This window comes from Rattus norvegicus, chromosome 1 (assembly GCF_036323735.1).
Source record: "Rattus norvegicus strain BN/NHsdMcwi chromosome 1, GRCr8, whole genome shotgun sequence".
In the NCBI taxonomy this organism is placed as follows: Eukaryota; Metazoa; Chordata; class Mammalia; order Rodentia; family Muridae; genus Rattus; species Rattus norvegicus.
In genome coordinates this window covers 19773752-19798599 of record NC_086019.1, presented here as the reverse complement: position 1 = coordinate 19798599, position 24848 = coordinate 19773752, and the positions used below count along the sequence as shown (strand labels likewise).

Here is a 24848-nt window from a genome sequence, read left to right as displayed (position 1 = left end):
CCCCTTCCCCTGTTTCTGTGAAGATGCTTTGGCTCCCACCCATCCACTCCCACCTCAACACCCTGGCATTCCCCTACACTGGGGAAATGAGCCTTCACAGGACCACGGGCTTCTCCTCCTAATGATGCCAGACAATTCCATCCTCTGCTACATATGCAGCTTGGACCATGGATCCCTCTGTGTATACTAATTGGTTGGTGGTTTAGTGGGGGGTCTGGTTGGTTGACATTGTTGTTCTTCAACTTCCTCAGTCCTCCATTGGAGTCCCTGTGCTCAGTCCAATGGTTGGCTGCAAGCATCTGCATCTGTATGAGTAAGGCTCTGCCAGAGCCTCACAGGAGACAGCCATAGCAGGCTCTTGTCAACAAGCACTTCTTGGCATCTGCAATAGTGACTGGGTTTGGGGGCTACATATGGGATGGATCCCCAGGTAAGACAGTCTTTGGAATACCTTTTCTTCAGCCCCTGCTCCACTCTCTGTCCCTGTGTTTTCTCCTAGAGTATTTTGTTCCTCCTTCTAAGAAAGACTGAAGCATCCACATTTTGGTCATCTTCTTGAGCTTCATATTGTCTGTGAATTGTGACTTGGGTATTCCAAGATTTTGTGATAATATCCACTTATTAATGAGTGCATAGCATGTGTGTTCTTTTGTGACTGTGCTTTTCTATTTCCATACATTTGCCTAAGAATACCATGTAGTCATTGTTTTTAATATCTGAGTATACTCCATTGTGTAAATGTACCACATGTTCTGTTGAAGGATATCGGAGTTGTTTCCAGCTTCTGGCTATTATAAATAAGGCTGCTATGAACATAATGGAGCATGTGTCCTTGTTATATGTTGGAGCATCTTTTGGTATATACCCAGGAGTGTTATAGCTAGGTCCTCAGAAGTACTATGTCCAATTTTCTGAGGAACCACCAGACTGATTTTCCGAGTGGTTGTACCAGCTTGCAATCCCACCATCAATGGAAGAGTGTTCCTCTTTCTCCACATTCTCACCAGCATCTGCTGTCACCTGAATTTTTGATCTTGGCCATTTTGACTAGTGTGAGGTAGAATCTTAGGGTTGTTTTGTTTTGCATTTCCCTGATGACTAAGGATATGAACATTTCTTTAGGTGCTTTTCAACCACTCAGTATTCCTCAGTTGAGAATTCTTTCTTTAGGTCTGTACTTCATTTTTAAATAGGATTCTTTGATTCTCTGGAGTCTAACTTCTTGAGTTCTTTGTATATATTGGGTATTAGCCCTCTATTGGATGTAGGATTGGTAAAGATCTTTTCCCAATCTGTTGGTTGCCCTTTTGTCCCTTTGACAGTGTCCTTTGCCTTACAAAAGCTTTGAAATTTTATGAGGTCCCATTTGTTGATTCTTGATCTTAGAGCAGAAGCCATTGGTGTTCTATTCAGGAAATTTTCCCCTGTGCCTCTGTGTTTGAGGCTCTTCTCCATTTTCTCTTCTATTAGTTTCAGTGTTGAGGAAGTCATTTGTTTATGACACAACATGATATGTATTAACTCTTTTCTGAGATGTTCAAGATAAAGTGCAAAATGTTCTGCAAGCATTTCAAAGATTAACTATTTCTCTTTGTTGCAAAGCTGCTATTGAAGTCATATAATGTTCTTACTTATTAAAATCTCCATAGATGAAGAAACTAAGATATTCCATGTCAAACCAAGCTTATGCAGTATCTTTACACAAATTCAGCCCTACAAAAGATAAAAGATGGAAAACTACAACACAATGGGGGAAACTCCATCCTAGAAAAGGCAAGAAAGTAATCTTCTTGTAACAAACCCAAAAGAAGAGGGCCACACAAACTTAAGTCTACCTCTCATAACAAAAATAACGAGAAACTACAATCACTTTTCCTTAATACCTCTTAACATCAATGGACTCAATTCCCCCAAAAAAGACATAGACTTACAGACTGGATATGTAAACAGGACCCAGCAGTTTGCTGCATACAGGAAACACACCTCAGTGACAAAGACAGCACGACCTCAGAGTAAAAGGCTAGAAAACAATTTTCCAACAAATGGTCCCAAGAAATAGCCTGGAGTAGCCATTCTAATATCAAATAAAATCAACTTTCAACCAAAGTTATCAGAAAAGATAAGGAAGGACACTTCATACTCATCAAAGGAAAAAATCTACCAAAGATGAACTCTCAGTTCTGAACAACTATGCTCCCCATGCAAGGACCATTTTCTATTTGACTATAGGACTTGCTCATATCTTTCTTTCTGATTTTTTTTTTTACATAATTGACAGATTGCCTTTTGTTTGCCAAATATTATACTAGGAATGACTGCTATTGTGTTTTTAATATTGGGAATTAATATTTCATTATCTGTTTTGTAAGGCTGCCATAACAAATGCCATGGACTCGGCTGTTTAAATAATATAAACCAATATGTGAGGCTAGTGCTGCTGAGAAGGAGTGATCTAGACATCTCTTTATAGCCGGAAGACTGCTGTTTTCATGTTCATATGCTGTTGTTCCTGTTCTTGTACCTGTCCCTAAACTTCCTCTCATACAAAGACCCCAGTTATATTGAGTTTGGGTCCATCTTAATTGTTTAAATTTCATTTGCATTATTATTCTTGCCATGAGAGATTGAAGCTTATTTCTTGGATCCAGGACTGATGAGCATAAGATATTCAAATCCTTTTAGTCTCCAAGTCTTCAGAGAAGAAAAGAACAGTGAGCTGTTTATGACATGGCATGGTATATATTAGCTCTTTTGTAAGACATTCAAGATAAAATGCAAAATGTTCTGCAGGCATTTCAAAGATCATCTATTTCCCTTTGTCGCAAAGCTGCTATTTAAGTCACATAATCTTACTTGTTAAAATCAACATTCAGCTTTAAGGACAGCATTCACTCCAATTGTTTGGGGACCCATATGAAGACTCAGCTGTACATCTGGGGCTCCCACCCTCTTAGAGGAGAAAGGGGGAGGGACCATGTGAAGGGTGCAGCAGGAAATGGGGCAGCAATTAGGATGTAAAATGAATCAATAAATTACTGGGAAAAAGTCAATGCCCAGACTCTCCATCTTCATTTGTAATGCAATCATTACCATCAAGTTTCATCTCAGCAACAAACAGACATAGACATAAGTGCCCTTTAACAAAACCCTTTTCTGATATGAAGATTGTGTATGATGTAAGTGATCAAAGCAGACAGCTATAGAAAGATCGCAAAGCAAATTATTTTTGCTGAAGACCTTCTGTGTACCTACGGCATTTTTAAAGAGCGTTGTGGAATTCTGAAACAGTGTTCTAACTCTTACTTTGCAAATCATGGGAGCCAAGCTTGAGTGGATCATAAGACTATTGAACATCCATTGTCTAACTCATGTCTGAGTAAGCTATATAGAATAAAACATTAACCAATGTCACCATGAATATTATTAAACCAGGTCATTTGTTAACATACTTAAGAGTTTTCAGGGATTTCTCATGAAAATGAGGAATTAGAGATTGGTTTGGAAGCAAATTGTTGGCTAGGACATCTATTTTCTGGGCAGTGTGAGGAAGAGGTCTGCTTAAGGTTCTTCTCTTTGGCCTATTAATAGCCATCTCCTCCCTGTGACTTTGTCACATTTCATTCTGCAGACCACAGCACCTACATGGTTTGTTGGTCACAATGCATCAACAAGTAAAATAGAATGTCAAGGGAACCCTTCCTATGACAGGTCAGAAACAGCATAACAAACTGGACTTAAGGTTAACTATGTCCCCTGTATTAGAGTGGTTTCTGGAGAGCCTGTCCTATACAGAATTGGCTAGTTTGCCACCTTACCATTGGCTCCCCTAGTCCTCTACTAGTGTGCACAAGGAAGTATAAAATGTTGAGTGGAATACAGAAGAAAGATGCCCCTTTTACATGAAGAGATGGAACGCATGCTTTTGAAATGAACACTGCTGCGTTCTCTTTGGTTTTGAGTTAAGGAGTGACGAAGGGCAGGGGCGCACTTTGAAAAACACTTACCATGTAGCAGTCTCCCCTTTCCTAAGTTCAGAGAGTGGTTTTACTCAAGGGTTAGTTGAAGTTCTAGATTAAGTTGCTGTTTTTGGTCATTTATTCAATAAACATTGTGTTTGACCTGAGGGCTGAAAAGGTAGCTAGCCAGAGGTCTTGTTTCGACTAGAGGTGGTAGAGAAGGCTAAAAACCTCTTTTGTTTATTTTTTAGTACATATAATCTGTCTTACAGAGCTAAATTTCTATCCGATATGGCTTGCGCCATTGCCCGAAGAGCTTTCTCCATCTCCTCTAATGTAGCTCTCTGTGATTTATTTCTCTAAGAGAAGTCTTTGTCTTCATTTTTCAAAGATATTTTGGTCTGGTGAAAAAAAATATACTGACAGTACTTGCTTTCTTATTCCTGCTGCCTTTCATTTCTCAAAAAAATAAGAGAAAACTCTAAAATTTCTTCATATTATATTTTAGTTTGCAAAGCCTTACTCTGTAACTACTGTAAGAAAATACCACAAGTGGGGTCACTCACAAACAACAGTGATTGTTCAGTTTGGAGAATAGTGGGTCAACATCAACTCATCAGTAGATTCAGTGTCTGAGGAAGGCTCCTTCTCTGCTATGTATTATGGCTTCCAGTTTTGTGTTTTTATGGAATTCCCGAGCATGCAATCGAATGGGTCTCAGTGTCTATATCTGTTTCTTATGCCTTTTCTTGAGTTTTTTCCATTTATTTTGTCCTATTCTGACCTGATTTTGTTTCATCTTATTATTATATTATATCAGTTATATTATACTGTTATCCATTAGAAGTCTCTTATTTTTTAACAAGAGACAAAAGGGGGGGGGGGCAGATCCAGATGGGTGAGGTGGTTGAGGGAAACTGGGAGTAGTAGAGGGAAGGGAAACTATAATCAGAACATAGTGTACAAAAATAATCAATTTTCAATAAAAAAGAATACTTTTAAAAAAGGAAGAAAGCTCAACCCTGCGTCCTTAGAGGCCAGGACAGATTTCTTTACCTTTTCACAAGGGAATGAGTAAATCATGTCTCAAAGGACAATCTATTAGCATTATCACATGAGGTTTGGCATCAACACCCAGATCATCTTAAAAACTGACAAGTTTCTTGGTTTCTTTTCCTCTTAGTATGATAAAGTACTAGGGCAGAATCAGCTTTAGGGGAAAAGAGTTTATTTGGTTCACAGATCAAAGCTTCAGTCTCTTATGTTTGAGAAGTCATGGGTACTCAAGTCTGAAGCATCCATCATCAGGAATCAAAGAGGGATGAATGAATGCAAATATGTTGTTGCTTGGTTCTCTTTCCCCATCAATGTGACCTGGGACCCTAGCTAGATAATAGTGCTGCCCGAGTGGGGAGGTCTCAGCACTTCTATAATTAACATAAACTGGCTAATCCCCACAGTCATTGCCATATGAGCACTTCCCAGACGAGTCTTTATTCTATCAACTTGACAAATGACACAGATATGAATCTGCTGTCTCTTGCCTTTTTCTTCTCTTCATGTTGAATCACTCATTACACCCCAGCTTCTGCTTCTTCCTGTGGTGCTTTGAATAGTTTGGCCCCCATAGGTTCATGTGTTTCAATGCTTGGGAAGTGGCACTATTAGGACGTATGGCCTTATTGGAATAGATGTGGCTTAGTTGGAGAAAGTGCACCACTGCATAGATGGGCATTGAGGTCTCCTGTGCTCAAGATCCACCCAGTATGGAATCAGATCTTCCTCTTGGCTGCCTGTGGAAGAAAATCCCATTCTGATGCCTGTGGATTAAGATGTAGAACTCTTGACTGCTCCAGCACCATGTCTGTCTGCACATTGCCATGGTTTCCACCATGATGATAATAAACTAAAACTCTGAAACTGTAAGCCAGCCCAAATTAAATGTCATCCTTTGTTAAAGTTGTCTTGGTCATGGTATCTCTACTAAGACACTTTCTAATCTGATTCTATCATTCATTATGGTCTTACTGTAACTTGTGCGTCTCTTTCTCTGACCTGATTTTGCTTCAAGTGATGATTCATATACTCCACTTCTTCATGTGCCTCATAATATCTGATGTGACACCAGACATGGTGAATATTAGGCTGCCTAGTCTTGAATTTTGTTGTCCTTTAATAGGATTGGACTTGGTCTTGGTATGAAGTTCATGTTTTGGAAAATGGTAATTCTTTTCAGGAGATTCTCTCTAGAATTTTCTTTGGGAATTGTTACCATGAGTGAAGAGTAACTTTGGTCTGGAGCTAAGTAAATCCCTCTACTAAGAAAACATCCTTCGATACTTTACCTGACGTCCTTGCCACTTTATAGGTATTCCAGGTTGGATCATGGGAAAGCAGGTCAATTCTAGGGAGCAAGTTTTGTTCGAGGCATTTTTCTTTTTCCCAACTATTACAGTTTTTGACTCTTAGAGCAGTTTTAGCTGCTTTTCTTCATGCATTGGCCACCTAGCAGTTGGGCCCCTCCTCACAGCCTTGCAGACTTCAGCTCAACTCTGCCTTCAGCAGCTTATTCCTCCTTTGCATTCTGCTGAGCGGACTCTTGCCAAGTTGGCCTCTGTGAGTGCCAGTCCTTCTGCTTGGCCTGTTCATGCTCGACTGTGACTTTTCCTCCATGCATCACTTCAGAAACTCTGGCCCAGGCACTAATCTGAGGCATCTGTAACTCTTTGATTTGCCTTTCTCAATGACTGCATTACCCTAGCAACCGATGCTCAGTGCTATGACGTGTTCAGGTCCATAACTTTGGTCAAGTATTCTTGTGACTTAAACTAAGGAAGTAAATCTAGATCCTGTTAGCCAATCCCGATCAAAAGCAGAAATCCCAATGTATTCTCTTCGTAGAACTTACCTAATACGATTGTGTAGTTTTAATCTTTGTTTCTGCCTGAAGTTCATTTTAATGAATGAGGAAAGGTAAGACTCCATAACTTACCATTTTCCTGTGCAGATAATCTTGGCTGCACAGCCATGGTCTATGCTACTGCCATTCATTTGCAATATGGCTAAAAATCAAGTATTCGTGTGTGAGGGAGGCAGTTACAGACTAATTTTTAGTTATGTTAAACTTTTTTTTTATCGTGTCAAGCCAGGAGAGGAAGAGAGGAAGAGAGAGAGAGAGAGAGAGAGAGAGAGAGAGAGAGAGAGAGAGAGAGAGAGAGAGGAAGAGTGGAAGAGCAGAAGAGTGAGAGTGAGGAAGAAGAGTGAGAGACTGTTAAACTTTCTAAACCTTTGCTTGTCTCAATGATTGCTAAAGGGCACTTGCCTCTGTTTACTTTGGATGACGTTTCATGTTCTTACCTCCCTGGTCAAGGTTTATTTCAACCAAGGATATCAAGCCACATTAAATTGCATGAATTTTATAAGACTGAACATAGTGAGGGGATTTTACACCTGAGTCACATCACTGTATTGCATTTAGTTATTTTTCAAGGTATTCAAACTTAGTATGTAAATTTCCATGTTTTGACTTTATTTACTTCCTGATACTTCCTCTTCAGTTTTTGAAGTCATTTTAAGTATTATTTCTTCTGTGTGCATGCCCATGCATGCATTTGCATGTGTCCATGTGTGTTTGTGCATGTGGAGGCCTGAGTCCATGTCAGTTGCCCTTAGTTGGTCTCCACCACTATTTTTTTGAGAATAGGTCCTTTACTGAACCTGGAACTTGCCAATTTAGATAGATGAACTCTCAAGTAAGCTAGAGGCTTCCTGTTTTTGCCTCCTATGTGCTGGGGGGTTAAAGTCAAGAGTTGCTACACATGGCCTTTATTTACAGGTTGACGATTCAAACCCAGGTCCTCATGCCTGTGCAGCGGACACTTTACTGATTATGCAATCACCACAAACTTCCTTCCTGCTTCACATTTCTAACATTGCCATTTCCCAATTTTGCTTATTTTTTTCATTCTATTCCTTCTAATATCAAGTTTGGGTCTGTGTTTCCTCTGTTGCCATTTGTATTCCATTACTTTTATTTATATTCAGATATATTAATATCTCTCTTCAGTCTTTGCTTGAGATAGGATCCTCTAGCTCAGGCTGGTTTGAACTCAAACCTCTAGCCTCAGTCTTCCAAGAGCTGGGACTAAAAGTATAAGGCTTCACGGTCTGCTTATTATTTCTGCTCATATGCTTTCTGTTGGTTATGCTGCTTTAGTACTTGGATGGAAAGCCAGTGATTCAAAGAAGCAAGTAGTGAGTAAGTAAGTAAATGTCTGAACAATGCCTAACTCTGAAGGATAGCACACATGTAGATAAAATTGTGCCTTCCTTGTCTTCCTAATCAAGATATTTCATCTTACTAATAATTTTGACTGTGCATTTTAACAAAGATGAAAACACAAATTCACAGCTGAGTGAATGTATTACACGGTAAGTGTTATGTAGAATTATGGTGGCCATTGGTTTCTCTGGCATGACCAGTACACTTCTATTCATATAGACCTAGATTTTATTAGTTTTGCTGTGAACGAAACCACAACCCATTTAAACTGAAATAGTCCTAAGGGTTTATTTACTTATTTTTGTCAAATTATTTTTAACAATTTGGCTATTAAACTGAATGTTCCCTTACCTAACTTAACTCACTCAGTTAATTAAAAAAAATGAACTTTGTGCCTGTTTCATTTCACTATAGACTAAGGAAAACAAAACACATGTAAACATTAGAATGCTCTTTTTTATACTAATCTTCTAGAAGAATGAAGGTAAATATCAAACTAATACTACAGGAATGACATATCTTTACTGTAAAACTATTTCTTGTGAACTTGAACCCTTCTTGGGCATAGGTACTTTTACATAGCAGATTGCACAGTAAAAATACTCAATGAATGACTTTTTTTTTGGTCTTTTTTATGTTTTGACATTAATTCTCTCACTTATCCATAACAATTTATATAGTTATTCCAGGCAGAAGAAAATTCCTGGGTCTTACTTTATTACATTATTGCTAGGTTTTGGGTTTTGAAATTTAAAAGGACTACAGTTGATTCAGCCTTATAACTTTTATGACCAGGTCTTTTTCCACATTCATAGTGATTTTTATTAGTTCTTTTGAATTAATCCAACATTTAAATTAGAGGAAATTGTGGGTAGAAAAGAGTGTCAAATTCCACTTTTTGGTTGCTTTTAATTTTAGACAGGGTGTCACTCTGTCTCTTTCCTAGAGTCACTATGTAGCCATGTCTAACTTCAAAATAATGTGATCCTCCTTACTAGTGTTCTGGATTTCCCATGTCAGTACCCTGTCCAGCTTGAATTCTACTTTTGAATGATGTCGAGAGTTATGATTGTGGCCGTTTTATCGTTTTATCTTTTTTTAAATGAATAAGCATGAAAATGGCTTTCAAGTTCCATACAAACTGCCTCTCAGAGGTCAACAGACTAATCAAAAATAATTTTGTTTTGATACTTGTTTAAGAATGTGACATTAATTCCGGTATTTTCTGGGGCCTTTTTATGTAATAATATCATTGTTGTCTGAGCGATTCCAGCATCTACTTTCTTCACAGACATGATGTGGTCTCTCCAAAGAAAGTTAACAAAGATACAGAGGCGGATGCTTGCAGGCAACTATTGGACTGAGAACCTGGTCCCCAATGGAGGAGTCAGAGAAAGGACTGAAGGAGCTGAAGGGGTTTGCAACCCCATAGGAAGAAAACAGTATCAACCAACCAGACCTGCCAGAGCTCCCAGGGAATTAAACCACCTTCGAAAGAGTATACTGGGATGGTCTGATGGCTCCAGCTACATATGTAGCAGAGGAGGGCCTTGTCCAGGATCAGTAAGAGGAGAAGCCTTTAGTCCTGTGAAGACTGGATGCCCCGGTGCATGGGAATGCCAGGGCAGGGAGGCAGCAGTGGTATGGGTAGGTGAGGGGATACCTTCATAGAAGCAGGGAGAGGGGGATGAGTTGGGGGATTTCCAGAGGGGAAAACTAGAAAGGGGATAACATTCTAGTGTAAATAAAGAAAAGAAAAAGGTCAAGTAACATATAAAGGCAGACCTATCAAGAATTATACCAGACTTCTCACCAGAGATTAGGAACGTCAGAAATACTGGGCAGATGCCATACAGACCCTAAGAGAACACAAATGCCAGCTCCAGCTACTATAACCAGCAAAACTCTCACTTAACATAGGTGGAGGAACCAAGATATTCCATGAAAAAACCAAATTTATACAATATCTTTCCACAAATCCAGCCCTACAAAGAATAATAGATGAACAAGGAGGAAAACTACACACTAGTAAAAGCAAGAACATAACCTCTTACAAAAAAGAGAGCCACACAAACATAATTCCACCTCTAACAACAAAAATAACAGGAAACAACAATCACTATTCCTTAATATTTCTTAGCATCCATGGATTCAATTACCCAATAAAAAGACAGACTAACAACTGGTTATGACGTAAAGAGGACCGAGATTTTGCTGCATACAGGAAACACAACTTAGTGACAAAGACAGACACAACCTCAGAGTAAAAGGCTGAAAACAATTTTCTAAGCAAATTGTTCCAGGAAACAAGCTGGAGTAGCCATTCTAACAATGAATGAAATCGACTTTCAACCAAAAGTTATGAAAAAGATAAGGAAGGACACTTCATATTCCTCAAAGAAAAAACCAATCCTGCATATGCTCCAAATGCAAGGGCACCTACCTTCATAAAAGAAACCTTACTAAAGCTCAAAAGGACACATTGCACATCACACAATAACAGTGGGAGATTTCAACACCCCACTCTCATCAGTGGACAGATCACGGAAACAGAAACTAAACAGAAACATAGACAAACTAACAGAAGTTATGAACCAAATGGATTTAACAGAGGAAATTCAAAAAATCATTTCCTACTACAGAAGCCTATAGTCAACAAAACTAGAAAATCTGGACGAAATGGACAATTTTCTAGACAGATACCACGTACCAAATTTAAATCAGGATTAGATAAACCATGTAAATTCTCCCATAAATCCTAAAGAAATAGAAGTAGTTCTTAAAATTGTTCCAACCAAAAAGAGCCAGATGGGTTGTGTGTGGAATTCTATTATACCTTCATAAAAGACCCAATACTAACACTGTTCAAACTATCCCACAAAATACAAACAGAAGCAACACCACCTAATTCTGTCTATGAAGCCACAATTACACTTATACCTAAACCACACAAAGACCCAACACAAAAAGAGAATTGCAGACCACAAAACTACTCAACAAAATTCTCGCGAACTGAATCCAAGAACACATCAAAGCAATCATTCATCATGATCAAGTAGGCTTCATCCCAGGGATGAAGGGATGGTTCAATGTATGGAAATCCATCAACATAATCCACTATGTAAACAAACTCAAAGAAATAAAAACACATGACTATCTCATTAGATGCTGAGAAAGCACTTGACAAAATTCAACACCCCTTCATGTTAAAAGTCTTGGAAAGATCAGGAATTCAAGGCCCATACCTAAACATAGTAAAAGCAATATACAGCAAACCAGTAGCCAACATCAAACTAAATGGAGAGAAACTTGAAGCAATCCTCCCCCCCCCAAAAAAAACCCAAACAAACAAACCCGGGACTAAACAAGGCTGCCCACTCTCTCCCTACTTATTCAATAAAGTACTCGAAGTTCTAGCCAGAGCAATCAGACAACAAAAGGAGGTCAAAGCAATACAAATGGGAAAGGAAAAAGTCAATATATCACTATTTGCAGATGATATGACAGTATACTTATGTGACCCCAAAACTTCCACCAGAGAACTACTAGTCCTGATAAACAACTTTAGCATAGTGACCTTCCTCTATTCAAAGGATAAACAGGCTAAAAAACAAAATAGTCACAGATAACATAACATACATAGCTTTGACTCTAACCAAGCAAGTGAAAGATCTGTATGACAAGAACTTCAAGTCTCTGAAGATAGAAATTGAAGATAATCTCTGAAGACGGAAAGACCTCCCATGCTCATGGATGGGCAGGATTAATTTAGTAAAGATGGCCATCTAGCTAAAAGCCATCTACAGATTCAATGCAATCCCCACCAAAATTCCAACTCAATTCCTCATAGAGTTTGAAAGAGCAATTTGCAAATTCATTTGGAATAACAAAAAACCCAGGGTATTGAAAACTATCCTCAGCAATAAAAAAACTTCTGGGGCAATCAACATCCCTGACCTCAAGCTATATTACAGAGCAATGGTGATACAAACTGTATGGTATTGTTCAGAGACAGGCAGGTAGATCAATGGAATAGAATTGAAGACCCAGAAATTAACCCACAAACCTATGGGCACTTGATCTTTGACAAAGGAGCTAAAAGTACCCAGTGGAAAAAAGATAGCATTTTCAACAAATGATGCTGGTTCAACTGGATGCCAGAAAGTAGACCCAGCTATACCTCTCTTGGGCATATACCCAAAAGATGCTCCGACATACAACAAAGACACATGCTCCACTATGTTCATAGCAGCCTTATTTATAACAGCCAGAAGCTGGAAAGAACCCAGATGCCCTTCAACAGAGGAATGGATATAGAAAATATGGTACATCTACACAGTGGAGTACTACTTAGCTATCAAAAACAATGACTTCATGAAATTCATAGGCAAATGAATGGAACTAGAAAATGTCAACCTGAGTGAGGTAACCCAATCACAGAAAAACACACATTGTATGCACTCACTGATAAGTGGATATTAGCCCAAAAATTCAAATTACTCAAGGTACACTCCACAGACCACATTAAGCTCAAGAAGAAGGAAGACCAAAGTGCAGATGCTTCACTCCTTCTTAAAAGTGGGAAGAAAATTTTCATAGGAGGGGATATGGAGACAAAGTTTGGACAGAGACTGAAGGAATGGTCATTCAGATCCTGCCCCACCTAGGGATCCAGCCCGTATATATACAGCTACCAAAACTAGACAATATTGACAATACCAAAAATTGCATGCTGACAGGAACCTGATATAGCTATCTCCTGAAAGGCTCAGCCAGATCGTGACAAGTACAGAGGCAAAGGCTAGCAGTAAACCATTGAACTGAGAATGGGGTCCCTTTTGGAGGAGTTAGAGAAAGGATTGAAGGATCTAAAGAGGTTTGCCACCCCATAAGAACAACAATACCAACCAACCAGAGCTCCCAGGGACTAAACCACTACCCAAAGACAGACCCATGGCTCTAGCTGCATATGTAGCAGAAGATGGCCTTTTTGGGCACCAATGGAAGGAGAAACCCTTGGTCCTACAAAGGCTGGAACCCCCAGTGTAGGAGAATGTCAGGGCAGGGAGGCGAGGCAGGAAGTGGGGGTAGATGGGGAAGGGAACACCCTTATAGAGGAAGGGGAGGGGAATGGGAAAGGGGGCTTATGGAAGGGAATCCAGGAAAGGGAATAGCATTTGAAATGTCAATAGAAAGTATCCAATAGAAAATAAATAAAAAAGACGAAGAGAATCAAAAAAAGAGAGAAAGAAAGAAACAAAAAAAGAAAGAAAGAAAGAGAGAAAGAAAGGGAGAAAATATCTAATAAAAGAAAAAAAAAAGTCAACAAAGCAACTTTCCTCTAGGGACGTTCCTGTGTACAGTGGCTTTCATCAGGAGGATTTCAGTGCCTAACTGCAGGCATTACAAGCTTCAGAAACGACTGCAATGTTTCTCTATGATAGCCACAAAAATCCAGTATGATGCTGTAGAAAGTAGGAAGTGTTTTTGCAAGACAAAACGAAACAAAACAGAACAACACAAAAAAAAAACCACATAAGGTTAATTCAATACTGTTCAGAGACAGAATTTCAAACCTTAAGAACTGAGTAAGAACAGAAACAAGCACACTGCTGAAGCTGTTTCTCAGAGAATTTCATGGACACAGAGAACCACTCTTGTCTCCTGCACCGACTATTTCAGTCTGCTAGGGGAGCCCTAAGCAAGTGACGTCATCAGTGTTCCAGCCTCGATGAGTTTACTAAGGCAGTGAATTAGGCTAATTCTGAAATTCCCAAACTGTTTTTGAACAGCAGTTGTTATAAGGGATCTCCGTCCTCAAGACTCCCTCCTCCACTGACTGTTTCCATCTACCCTAAAGCCAAGCAGGAAGATTTGCCTAGGATTATGACAATACTGCAACCCAATGGGTAGCGGACTTAACACTCAAGAACTAGATGGGGAAATTACATAAAAACAAAAGAAAACAAACGAATAAGACCTGCCAGAGGTGCCTGCCATCTGCTCATGTAGGAGGGGAAAAAAAGCATGTTATGATCACTATCGAGGAATTAATTCATAGTTGAGATGGTCACATTTGATTGGTGGCCACATCAACGGGCTTTGCTGTTCTGAGCTTCCTCCTCTATCCACGTGTAGTCCCCCAGCCCCTTAGACATGGCTTATTTTCCACAGAGCATTGTTGTTCCCCAGGATAAAATGTGTTTCTTATTAAATTGTTTTGTGTCTTTGTGTTTGATGACAAGCAGGGCTACCTGTGTGTTATCCCAGTGTGTCTCAGCAAGGGACCCTCGTATTATGTCTGGTAAGGATCCTAAGAGATGAGGGAAGAGCTGTCATTATGATGGGAGCAGTTGCCCAGCACCTCTCCCTTCTGTCACAAGCACATTCCTGAATCTTTTCCATCTACAGTTAGGAAAAAGAGATCACATCTCATAAATAAATTTTTACCTTACGAATTAACACTAAAGACAGTCGAGGGGACATCATATACTCACAGCCTACAAACCATGCCTATCAATAAAACTCAGTGATTAGGCAGATGTAAAAGAAAATCATGATGCACTTTTCCTATCAGCTTCTGGCAGTGACTCTTATTCAAATGGCAATTACTGGCAAAAAAAAATGTAGCCTCAACTATTTAGAAAAGTGGCTTTATTGAATTTACAAACAAGGACCTACAATTTTCCATTTCCTTAGCAAGATATTAAATCAAGCAAGCTAAGTGTGTCATCATGACTATAATTTACGTGATGTGACATGACAGTTAAGATGTACTGTGGTAATTTCTGAGAGCTGGCAGTATTATTGTAGTATCAAAAATTTATATGGTTCAGTTATTAAGGCAAATTGTTTCATTCATACTGAGAAGGCTGACAGCAAACCACTGAGGGCCTCCACGGTACACTAGAAAATGCCTTCCATAGTCAAACAATTTGCACACTCCGTTACCATCGTTTTGTTCACTGAATGGAAATGGGGACAGAAAGCAGGCAGGGATTTTTGGAGAGAAAAAAGATCTGCTGTGGAATATGAAGTGTTTCATTGTGGGTGGTTAGAAGAAACAGTTCAGCCAGAGGAGGGAAGTTATCTTTGGGATCCAACCACTACGAACAGGATGTCCAAATTCTTAGCTCTGCTGTTATTTAATACCCCGATTGCTTGCTTTCCTTCCGTTGGTTTGATTTTCAGCCAACAGAAAGAAAAGGCATGTGACCGAAAAAGAAATAATGGAAAATATGATAATGGTAATTTCTATTTGTAATTGTCCTTAATTAAATAAATTTTAGGGGAGAGACAGAGAAAGAGAGAGGGGGGAGGGGGAGGGGGGAGGGGGAGAGGGAGAGGGAGAGGAGAAGAAGGAAGGATGGAAAGAAGGAAAGGAAGGAAGGATGGATAGACCTGAAACTCATCTGACTTTGACCCAAATTTCTCCCTGAAGCTCCTTTCAGGAATAAAAAGCAGTTTATTTTTATTTTTACTCTTTGGCAATGTTAAGCAGTAGAAAGTCAAGCTGCACGCTGTTTTGTTCTTGTCAGGGATATAGGAGATTTCTAACTAGGATAAAATGACATCATGTCATAAAGGGCCTAGGAAACAAGAGTTTAATTATATTTTTATCACAGCTATTGGATTTTATGCAGCATATGCTGTCTCTTTTAAAATACATGCACATTGGAAACCTACTTTATTCATTTACACATTTTTGTAGTAGCATTTAGAAACCTGTTAAAAATAAGAAGCTAGCTATGAGTGAAAATGTTTCAATCAACTAAAATTACAAATTCCCATTCATTGAGCAGTATATGAGTTACTATTATTTCTGTTTCATTGCTCAAATATCATGCAATACAGACAATAATTGTATGTATACTTTTGTTTACTTAGCTAATGAACATTTTTTTCAGTATTAACAATATGTTATTAGGGACAGGTGACACTGTTACCCCATCACCAGCTTCTATAATGAGCTAACCTAATCCATGATGAAGTATTAATTTTCATTTCCACAGAAATATTCACAAAATATTTAAATTTAGTTTTTAACAAATGGTTTGGGGGAAAAAAAGCAAAATTCTAAACACCAAGAAATACATCTAGAGAGAATTCATGCTTCACTCACACACACACACACGCACACACACACACACACACACACACACACATTGAATTTTCAAGTCTACTCTCCTTGTTTATTTGTGTGTGTATTTTTACATATAAGTATGCTTGAAAATAACATGCATTTTCAATATGGCAAGTTCAAGACACTTCTATCTCCAATGTGCAGAAAAGATGTAGTTTGCACATATCTCATAGCAAGCATTGGAATAGATACATAATAAATCAGTTTTTCCAGTTAGCATGCATACTAGCTAGAAGGGTAAAGGGAACTTTGTCTATCAGTTTTGAGATAAAATTGAAACAGATGAGGAAAACTTTGTAAAAAAAAAAAGCCATCCTAGACTACTGTAAAAGCAGTCATATTTAAATAAACCTATCAGTTTCCTCCAATGCCTAAAATATGTTTTTAAAAATCTCTAGAGACTTCATTTATATTTGTTCTTTCAAAAATTTACCTGGAACGTATATGAAAATCTAAAAGTGCCATAGGCTTTTGACATCTCCTACTACATCAGGCACAGCACATGGAGAAGGCCCAACTTGATCTCATTTAGTTGCCTCTGGAACTATGATACGGTGCATGTTTGATTTCACTCGCTTTCTGGACAGGTCAGTTAAAATACAGTTGCAAGAAGAAGGTCACAAATGGACTTACTTTGTTTCTCAGATATGGCGCTGGGGCACTCCAGTAGTAACTGTCTGGCAGGGATCGCCGGGCCTCAGAATTACTGACGCTGATCTGCTGGGGTGCGTCAGGGTTATCAAGCTGGGGAGCCACCTGAATGCGGCCAGAGAGGTCTGTGAGGTACCAGCCGTGCATGTCTTGAATCTTAAAGGAAACACAACATCACCAGTTACAAAACACGAATAAACAAACAACAGGAGCAGCTTTTGTCCCCCTCTGGCATAGCGCTTGGGGTTTGTGAAACTAGGGGAAAAGCTACAGACACTTTAAAAACATAGGAGTCATGTATATTGTGTCTATCATCAATATTATTGTGTGCACTCACACAGAACCCATTGTTTACTTTTTTATTTAAGTTTTTGAGAACCCTGATAGAACTATGAAATGATCAGTTTTTATTGTTTCCTTAAACTGTGATTCCAAGTACCTTCTGCTTGTGTGCGTGCGTGCATGCGTGTGTGTGCGTGTGTGTGAGCGTGTGTGTGTCGCACATTCTCATGATTAGCATCCCCTATCTTCTTCCTTGCTCTCTACCTTTTAGTTTTTGAGACACAGTCTCTTGCTTAATCTGGTGCTGAGTTAGTTAGCCTGGCATTTAAGCCCGGGGATCCTCCCATTTCTGTCTCCCCACTGCTGGGATTATAAGTGTGCCCCACTGTATCAGCAATTATGTGAGTGCTACGGACTTAAACTCGGGCCCTTTTACAAACTGAATCAAAAAATACTGAAATCCATTCTGATTTATACGATGTGTTATAATGTTCTATAATATGTCAAAAAACTTAACCTAGAATCTCACATTTTTTACTTCAGTAGTATTTCTTACAGTCTTATGAAACCTGACATCCCACAAGTGTCGTCTATGCATTCGTAAGGCAGAGGACAAAGGAACTCATATGTGCAGGACTGAAAAGGTAGCTTTTACACAATATTTCCATTCTTCCTACTTTATGAATTTTCTGTTTTGAGGCTCCGGGTCATTTGAATCCACAAGAATGTTGCTATGACAACATCTCTCAAAACTGTATATATTCTTTGTCATAGGATCAGAAGTACTCTGGGGACCCATATCCTAGCCCAGAAAATGAATCACTTTAAAGGAGGAGTAAAAGCTGAGTCATGATTTGTTTATAGTGTTATAACTCAGTTAATGATAGGTGTACACTCCCACTTACAACTGAGACCATCCTGTGCAGTTTAGATAAAACGGTTTGCTGAGCTGGAAGGCCAGGAGACACCAGGGTTGTATTAGCTTTATCATCTCTGAGATCAAATTCATCATGACATCAACAAGTTCAGAGGGGAAAAGCTTATTTTCCTTCCATGTTCCAGATTTGTGAAACACATTTATCCATCATAGTGGGCAGACTGTAGTAGAGTAGAGCCATTTAACTCATGACAGCAGGGGGGCAGAGTATCTAAGGCCTGATGTTCATTCCTTAAGTTTGCCTGCCTTGTCTTATGTCCTCTGACCAGGCCCCACGTCCAGTGTTCCCGCCATCTCCCAATAGTCTACTCACAATTTCAATCTATGAATAGAATAAACCATTGATTGGATGAGAGTCCTTCTGATCCAGACATTGCCGTGTAGATCCAGAGGGGATCTCTACTCAGACTACTCAAGCTGATAGCCATGGTTAATCATCGAAGGGGCGGCCAGTTTCAGAATTTTACTGCCTGAGACGTAACTGATGTTACAAGCGATAGCAATCAGAGTAATGATACTAACGACATATAGATTAAATATAATTTTAGTTTTCTTCTTAGGTAGGGATTATTTGATTTTTGGTCATTTTAAAAGCTTTGGGATAGTGAAGACTGCTTTGGTCAAAAGAAAAGGCCAAACCAGGTCAAAGGCCATTAGCTAGGTAGGTAATAGTAAATTCTGACCTCTGGTTCCCTTTTGGACTTTAGCTGTCCTCAGGTGGTCTGAGACATTTGGGGAAGAGTATACACCTAGGTTCTGAAGACCAAGACTTGCTACCTATTCCCCGCCCCTGGAAAGCCATGAGACTTAAATCTATTGGTGGCATTGCTAGGAATGTTTCACATGACTCTGTAAACAAAGTGTAAAAATTAGACTTTGAGTCCATTCATTAATGTTTTCTTTGAAATCAATACATGGATAAGGCTATAGATATTCACACTTAGATACAAGAGTACAGTCAGAAACTACTTAAAAGCAGAATAGACAGATTGGTTGATTGTGTTCTGGATTCGTTGGCAGATCAAAGCTGAAAGAAAGAAGTGTTTAGGAGATAGTTTTTCATGTTCTGTAGAACATGAGTGTGATAGGCTACTCTGCTGTTCACAGTCTATTAATAACAATCCAGGTAGAACACCAAGTGTCTCAGTCAGAGGCCTCTCTCCTGAACTTAATGTCCTCATCCACCCTGAACGTCTCTTTCCAGCCTGAATCCTCTATGCTCTGCCTCAAAGCCAAGCCAATGTAACTATGGCAATTCCAAAATCCTGTTCACTACTCATATGTTTTCTACTGGGGAAGAAATGGCTCTCCACGGACAGGCAGTGGGAAGCATCCTGGGCAATGTGGGTTAACATATAAAACATGTTTGTTTTGAGAAAGATACTCTAAGTTATTGATGGAGAACTAGTAAGTCAGGTTTTTCTTAAGCGACATGTGGATTGTATTGGTGAATGAAATGGCAATGTTTACTATTGAGATCTTACATTTCCTCTCATACAGCTTGTGCTTAGGATAAAAGCAACATGATTTTTATTATGTTTTCCCTTATGGGACTTGACAAGGGTTGTATCAACTTCAGAGTAGACTCAGTCTGTATATTAAAGAATATTAGAAAAGAAGATTATTTTAGTTGTATGTGTAGGCACATATGCACATGTGGGTAAAGTATGTGCATCTAAGAAGAGGAGCCCACAGAAGCCAAAGGAGCATAAGATCCCCTGGAGCCAGAGTTGTGTGTAATTGTGAGCCATCTGATGTGGATAATGGGCACTAAACCCTAGTCCTCTTCAAGAGCTGTAAGCTCTGAGTCATCTCTCTAGGCTACGTATAAAATATGAGAAGCTTGGAGCCAAAAATACACAAATAACATTTGAATGAAATTCCACGCCCTTTCATTTTGGATAAGTTTCAGTTGTATCAAGGGTTGTTCTGTTGATGTTTTCTGTTTGTCTTTTCAACTTTCTACAGCAGAACAAGAGTAACAGAGAAAAGGAGGCACACGGGGCAGGGTGGAGAGGGCCATGAGATTCCTTACATTCCCATAGGTCCAGTAGGAGCTCTGACATCTGTCTGACACCCCTGAACAGAAACACTCCTCACAGCCTTTCTGATTTTCCTCTTGCAAGTTGAAGAAGCCAAATTTGCAATGGCTGCAGTCTTCACCTTCAACGTTCTCCTGAAAAGGCAGAGAAGTGTATTAGCAACAGAGGCATCCTTCGAAGCAAGAGCTAGATCTGGGCCTGTGTAAGGAAAACATAACCAGTCCTTACCTCACCGTTTCATTCATTTCTAAAGCACTGTGCACACTGGTAAACAATGGCCCTAACGTTTCCTGTTACCATCACTGTTACCTGGTACCAGTTCTTGTACCATCACAGATGCTATGTGCATGGTAGGTTTACTGAACGCTAAGCACTGTACTCAAACTGTTTTGATCTGTATTTAGAGTATAGATTAAAAACTATCATAAATCAAAAAAATGTGTTCATCTGCTGAAAGTGGAGCCAGTATTAGCCTCAGCAATCTGTGTTAGGGAGCAACTCCATCTTCAATTATATAATGAACTTAAAACATTTCATCCTACAAAATTGTCAAATGCCTTCCTATTACAGGTTAAAAATACATCTATTTGAGGCAAGCATACAAAGTTGCAAATATGTACTGCATTTTCCTGATATTAATAAATAGAAAAGGGAAACTTTTTCCCAGCTTAATTTTTTTCTACAATGTTTCCATCTGCACCCTGGTCTAGTAATATAGTTATATAGTAATATTATGGAAAAATATTCTTGTTTTGGGACTGTTCTCCAGATTAGTTTCATTAATCCTAGTCCCAGTACATGGAAAATATATTTGCTTATAGGTGAGGCTGTAATGTTTACTCAGAGGAATGAAAGCTGACTATAAATGAAAGTCTGGGCAGGGTGTAATCTCTCTATTTAAGAAATAGTTAATCTGGTCCACAACCTCCAAATGAAGGCTTCTCTCTGCAGGAAATAGATTTCCAGCATCTTAGGCACGCACGATTCCTCATTCTCTCTTCCTTGCATTCTTCTTCTACCTCATTGTACAGCAATCCCTTTCCTCCTGGAGTTAACTTGTTTCCCAGCTGTTTCTGTAGCCTTAAATGCAATCCTTTATTACAAGCTCAACACTATATCCTGGCATACAAAGGTTATTCTTTCCCAACACATGTCATATATAGTCAGAGGTGGAAATTCTCCTGTGTATATATTCCCAGAAAATAATAACAGGTTCCTAGACAAGGTTGAACACTGGCTTTACACAGTTTTATTAAGATTAAATAAATTGCTCCATGGTAGTGTTTTTATGCATGCTAAAGTATTATATCCACATAGTAGATGCTCATTAAAAACATTTGAAGGGCTAAGGAGATGGTCCAGCAGGCAAAATGCTTGCTGCGAAAGCATGAGGAGAGACAGGAGTTTCAGCACCAACATCTAAGTTGATAAACAAGCAAAGAAAGAAATAAACAGCAGCAAAAGAATAACAAAAGAATAAGCAAAGCAGTGGGATGCCTCGTGCATAATGTGGTAATCCCAACAATGGGGAGCCAGTCAGGAAGTCCCAGGGCCTTCCTGTCTACCCAATCCAAGCTGAATTGGCAAGCTCCAAATTCAGTGAAAGAGCCTATCTCAAAATAGAAAGGTGGAGTGTGATAGAGAAACACATGTAGCATGGCCTTTTCTGGCTTCCACACAACTGTACACATAGACAAACCTTCACATTCACACATACACAAATATATCTGAGTAAGTCAAGAATAGAAGATGGGTTGGTAAAATATAGAGAAACAGAAGACAGAAAATGGGTCCCAATTAAGAGACACTTGTAAGAACAATAACCACAACAAAAAGGTTCTCCTTAGATCTGAAAGAATTTGCTTAAACTTCAATTTCTGTTTCCTCGTGTCTGTGATCCATTTAAAACTCCAACTCTGTGCACACCTAAGAGCCTTAGCCAGGTGGCATGCCTATGGTGTTATTTCATAGCTCAAATTTTCATATCTTCACACATACAGTATCAAAGGATTACTAAATGTTTCACCAGTTTTAAATTTTCTAAGGCTGGAGTCCAAATATTTTGAGACAGTAGATGTCAGCGAGATAATCAATGCCCTCTCAGATCCACTGGGACAAAGGAATCGCTAAAGCACAGAAGTGGAGAACATCTTCAAAAGCGTGTCCAGGCAGGAAAGATGAAACACGACCATAATTATAATTTAGCTTTTTCCGTTGAGGACACAGTACAGCTGTTCTGAACACCGTGTTCCTCTGTGCTTACTCTAGTCTACTTTTCATTTACTCTAATTTGAAAGCAAGTAATGCCACTTCCTGAGATCCAGACTGAGATAAACAATTAGACCAGTTTTTAGACATTAGCTACAATATTCCTTCGCTCCAGTTTACCTTGTTATGTGACCTTGAGAAGAACTATGAATCAATCACCACGTAGTCAATTTAATCTTATAACCTAAAGCAGCACGTTAAAGTGGGAATTCGGGGTACTGGAAAGAGGAGGGCAGAGTCAAAGTCTCTGTTCGTAAAAGCCAGTGTCTATGTAGATAAAGAGGAGAGGCCTGAAATCAACTTTACTGCTAGGTGGAAAATGGTCTGTGCATGTCAGAAGCAAATTAGCTCATGAGAACACACTGAAGGAGGTGCGGATCCTTCCTGTGAAGGTTTTATGAGGCTTTAGGATGGGAAGGGAATTGCAAATAAACCTTGAGGCCTAGTTTGAAAACTTCTACTTGATCAGTAAAGATAGACAACTATGTTAGTAAAGATAGGGAAATAATATTTAATATGGGGCAAGCTTCTAAAACAAATATAATGGAAACTTCCTGTGTGCTAGGAATTTCATTTGGCACTTAAAATGGAAGGCCCTATTCTTAAATAATGAACATTTAGGGTTGACCTAAGAGAAGAGGTCCCTTCTTCTCTTAGGCAATGCGAAATAATGAAGGAGACAAAAATCAGAACTATGACTGAGGTACCTGAGTTGACAAAAGCAACTTCTCTGAGAAGTGAGAGAGTGGGAAAGAGATCTTTCACTAGCATATAGCAAAGGAATGAGTTAACTCAACATGTTCGGATGCTCATACCCATGGTCTAACAAAGAATGCTATGTTAGACCAGTGGTTCTCAACCTTTCTGATGCTGCACCATTTAATTAGTCCCTTGTGTTACCATGACCCCCCTCCCCAACTATAAAATTATTTTGTCCTGACTTCGTAACTGTAATGTTGCTAGTGTTATGAGTCAAAATATAAATATTTGGAGGGAAAGGGGCTTGCCAATGGGGTAGCAACCCACAGGTTGAGGACTGCTGTGTTACAGGGAATAAGCCAAAAGGTCTCTGAAATAGCCTGTTAGAATTTTTTTTATATGTGGAACATATGTTCCCATCACCTACTTTGTAGTAACATGAGAATTCCATATTGACATAACTATCTTTTTGACAAGTCCCTGAACACAAGACTTGAATGAACCTCTTAGTTGGCGACACTCCCCCCCTTGTCACAAACGGTAGGGGCTTTAGCATTTGGCAAGCTTCTGCTGAGGAAGGATAGGTAATATTCTGTACTTCATTTCTCATGCACCGTACATCTTCTGTCTTCAGTAATTCTAATCTAAAAGTGCTCATGTAATAAAACATACCATTAATATAACATAGTTCTCTGAATCCTAAGAATAGTTCTAAGAAGTTACTGAAGCTAACACGATCTCTAGCAACCCCCCAAACATAGGAACGTATAAAGTCTTCATAGGACTAATGAGAACATGTGGGCCAACTGCTATTTTTGTCTTGTTCAGTTTGACAATTATTTGAAACAAGGTATTTTAGGTCTGGTTTGCTGTTCTGAAGTTAATCATTCAGTCCTTTTATAATAGGCTATAATTTACCAATATCAACAAGCCATATAGCTAACTTAGAGGATAACATTGCAACAGATGAGTTTCATCCAGTTCCAAGCATCTGAGCCTCAGTTAATTGGAATCAGTTAATTGGTCAGACCATGGTCAGATAGGTTAAATATCTAGACGTAACCATTCCAGCTATTCCTGTATTTGATTTTCTGTTTGTTTACAGGTGCTCATTGCACATGTTTGACAGCAGAGCTCTCTCAGGGTCCTCTGGTTCTGAGTGCTACCTGATTCATGAGGCCATCTTTACAAGTAGATTTCATGTGAACGTTCTGAAGTGTATCTAAAATGTGCTGTCAGGTTCTACCAGAGACAAAGGTTATCACACAGCTAAGTAGAAAGGTTGTTGATTATAGGACTTTATGTTTGCATCGTTCTGGGTATTGTTGTACCTTGAATTAGAAATGACCGTATAGACTCAATCGCTTAACTCCTGCTTTCTATAGGAGAGTACTACTCTCGAGGCTTGTAGAGCCATTGGGAGATAGAGCCAGCTGGAATAAATGACTCATCAGGATCAGACTCTGAGCTATGAGCATCTAGCTTACTTCCCGTCATCCTATTTTCACTGACTGTAGCCCCCTGGTACACCCGCACTGTGAAGGACTGGCTCTCCTTAAACTGGTAGACTTGTTAAGTCACAGTAAGC

General features: G+C 39.1%; 1 protein-coding gene across 8 annotated transcripts in view; it reads right to left on the bottom strand.

Annotated features, from left to right (window-relative positions):
- Nucleotides 1-24848, bottom strand: part of Lama2 (laminin subunit alpha 2) — a 647931-nt gene that overhangs the window by 341457 nt on the left and 281626 nt on the right. For all 8 annotated transcript variants that reach the window (XM_063264627.1, XM_063264628.1, XM_063264630.1 and 5 more), the window contains exons 11-12: nucleotides 20287-20427; nucleotides 17015-17188 (exon numbers count right to left, since the gene is read on the bottom strand). In XM_063264627.1, coding sequence (XP_063120697.1) covers nucleotides 17015-17188; nucleotides 20287-20427 — 315 coding nt within the window. The remainder of the gene's footprint in view (nucleotides 1-17014; nucleotides 17189-20286; nucleotides 20428-24848) is intronic.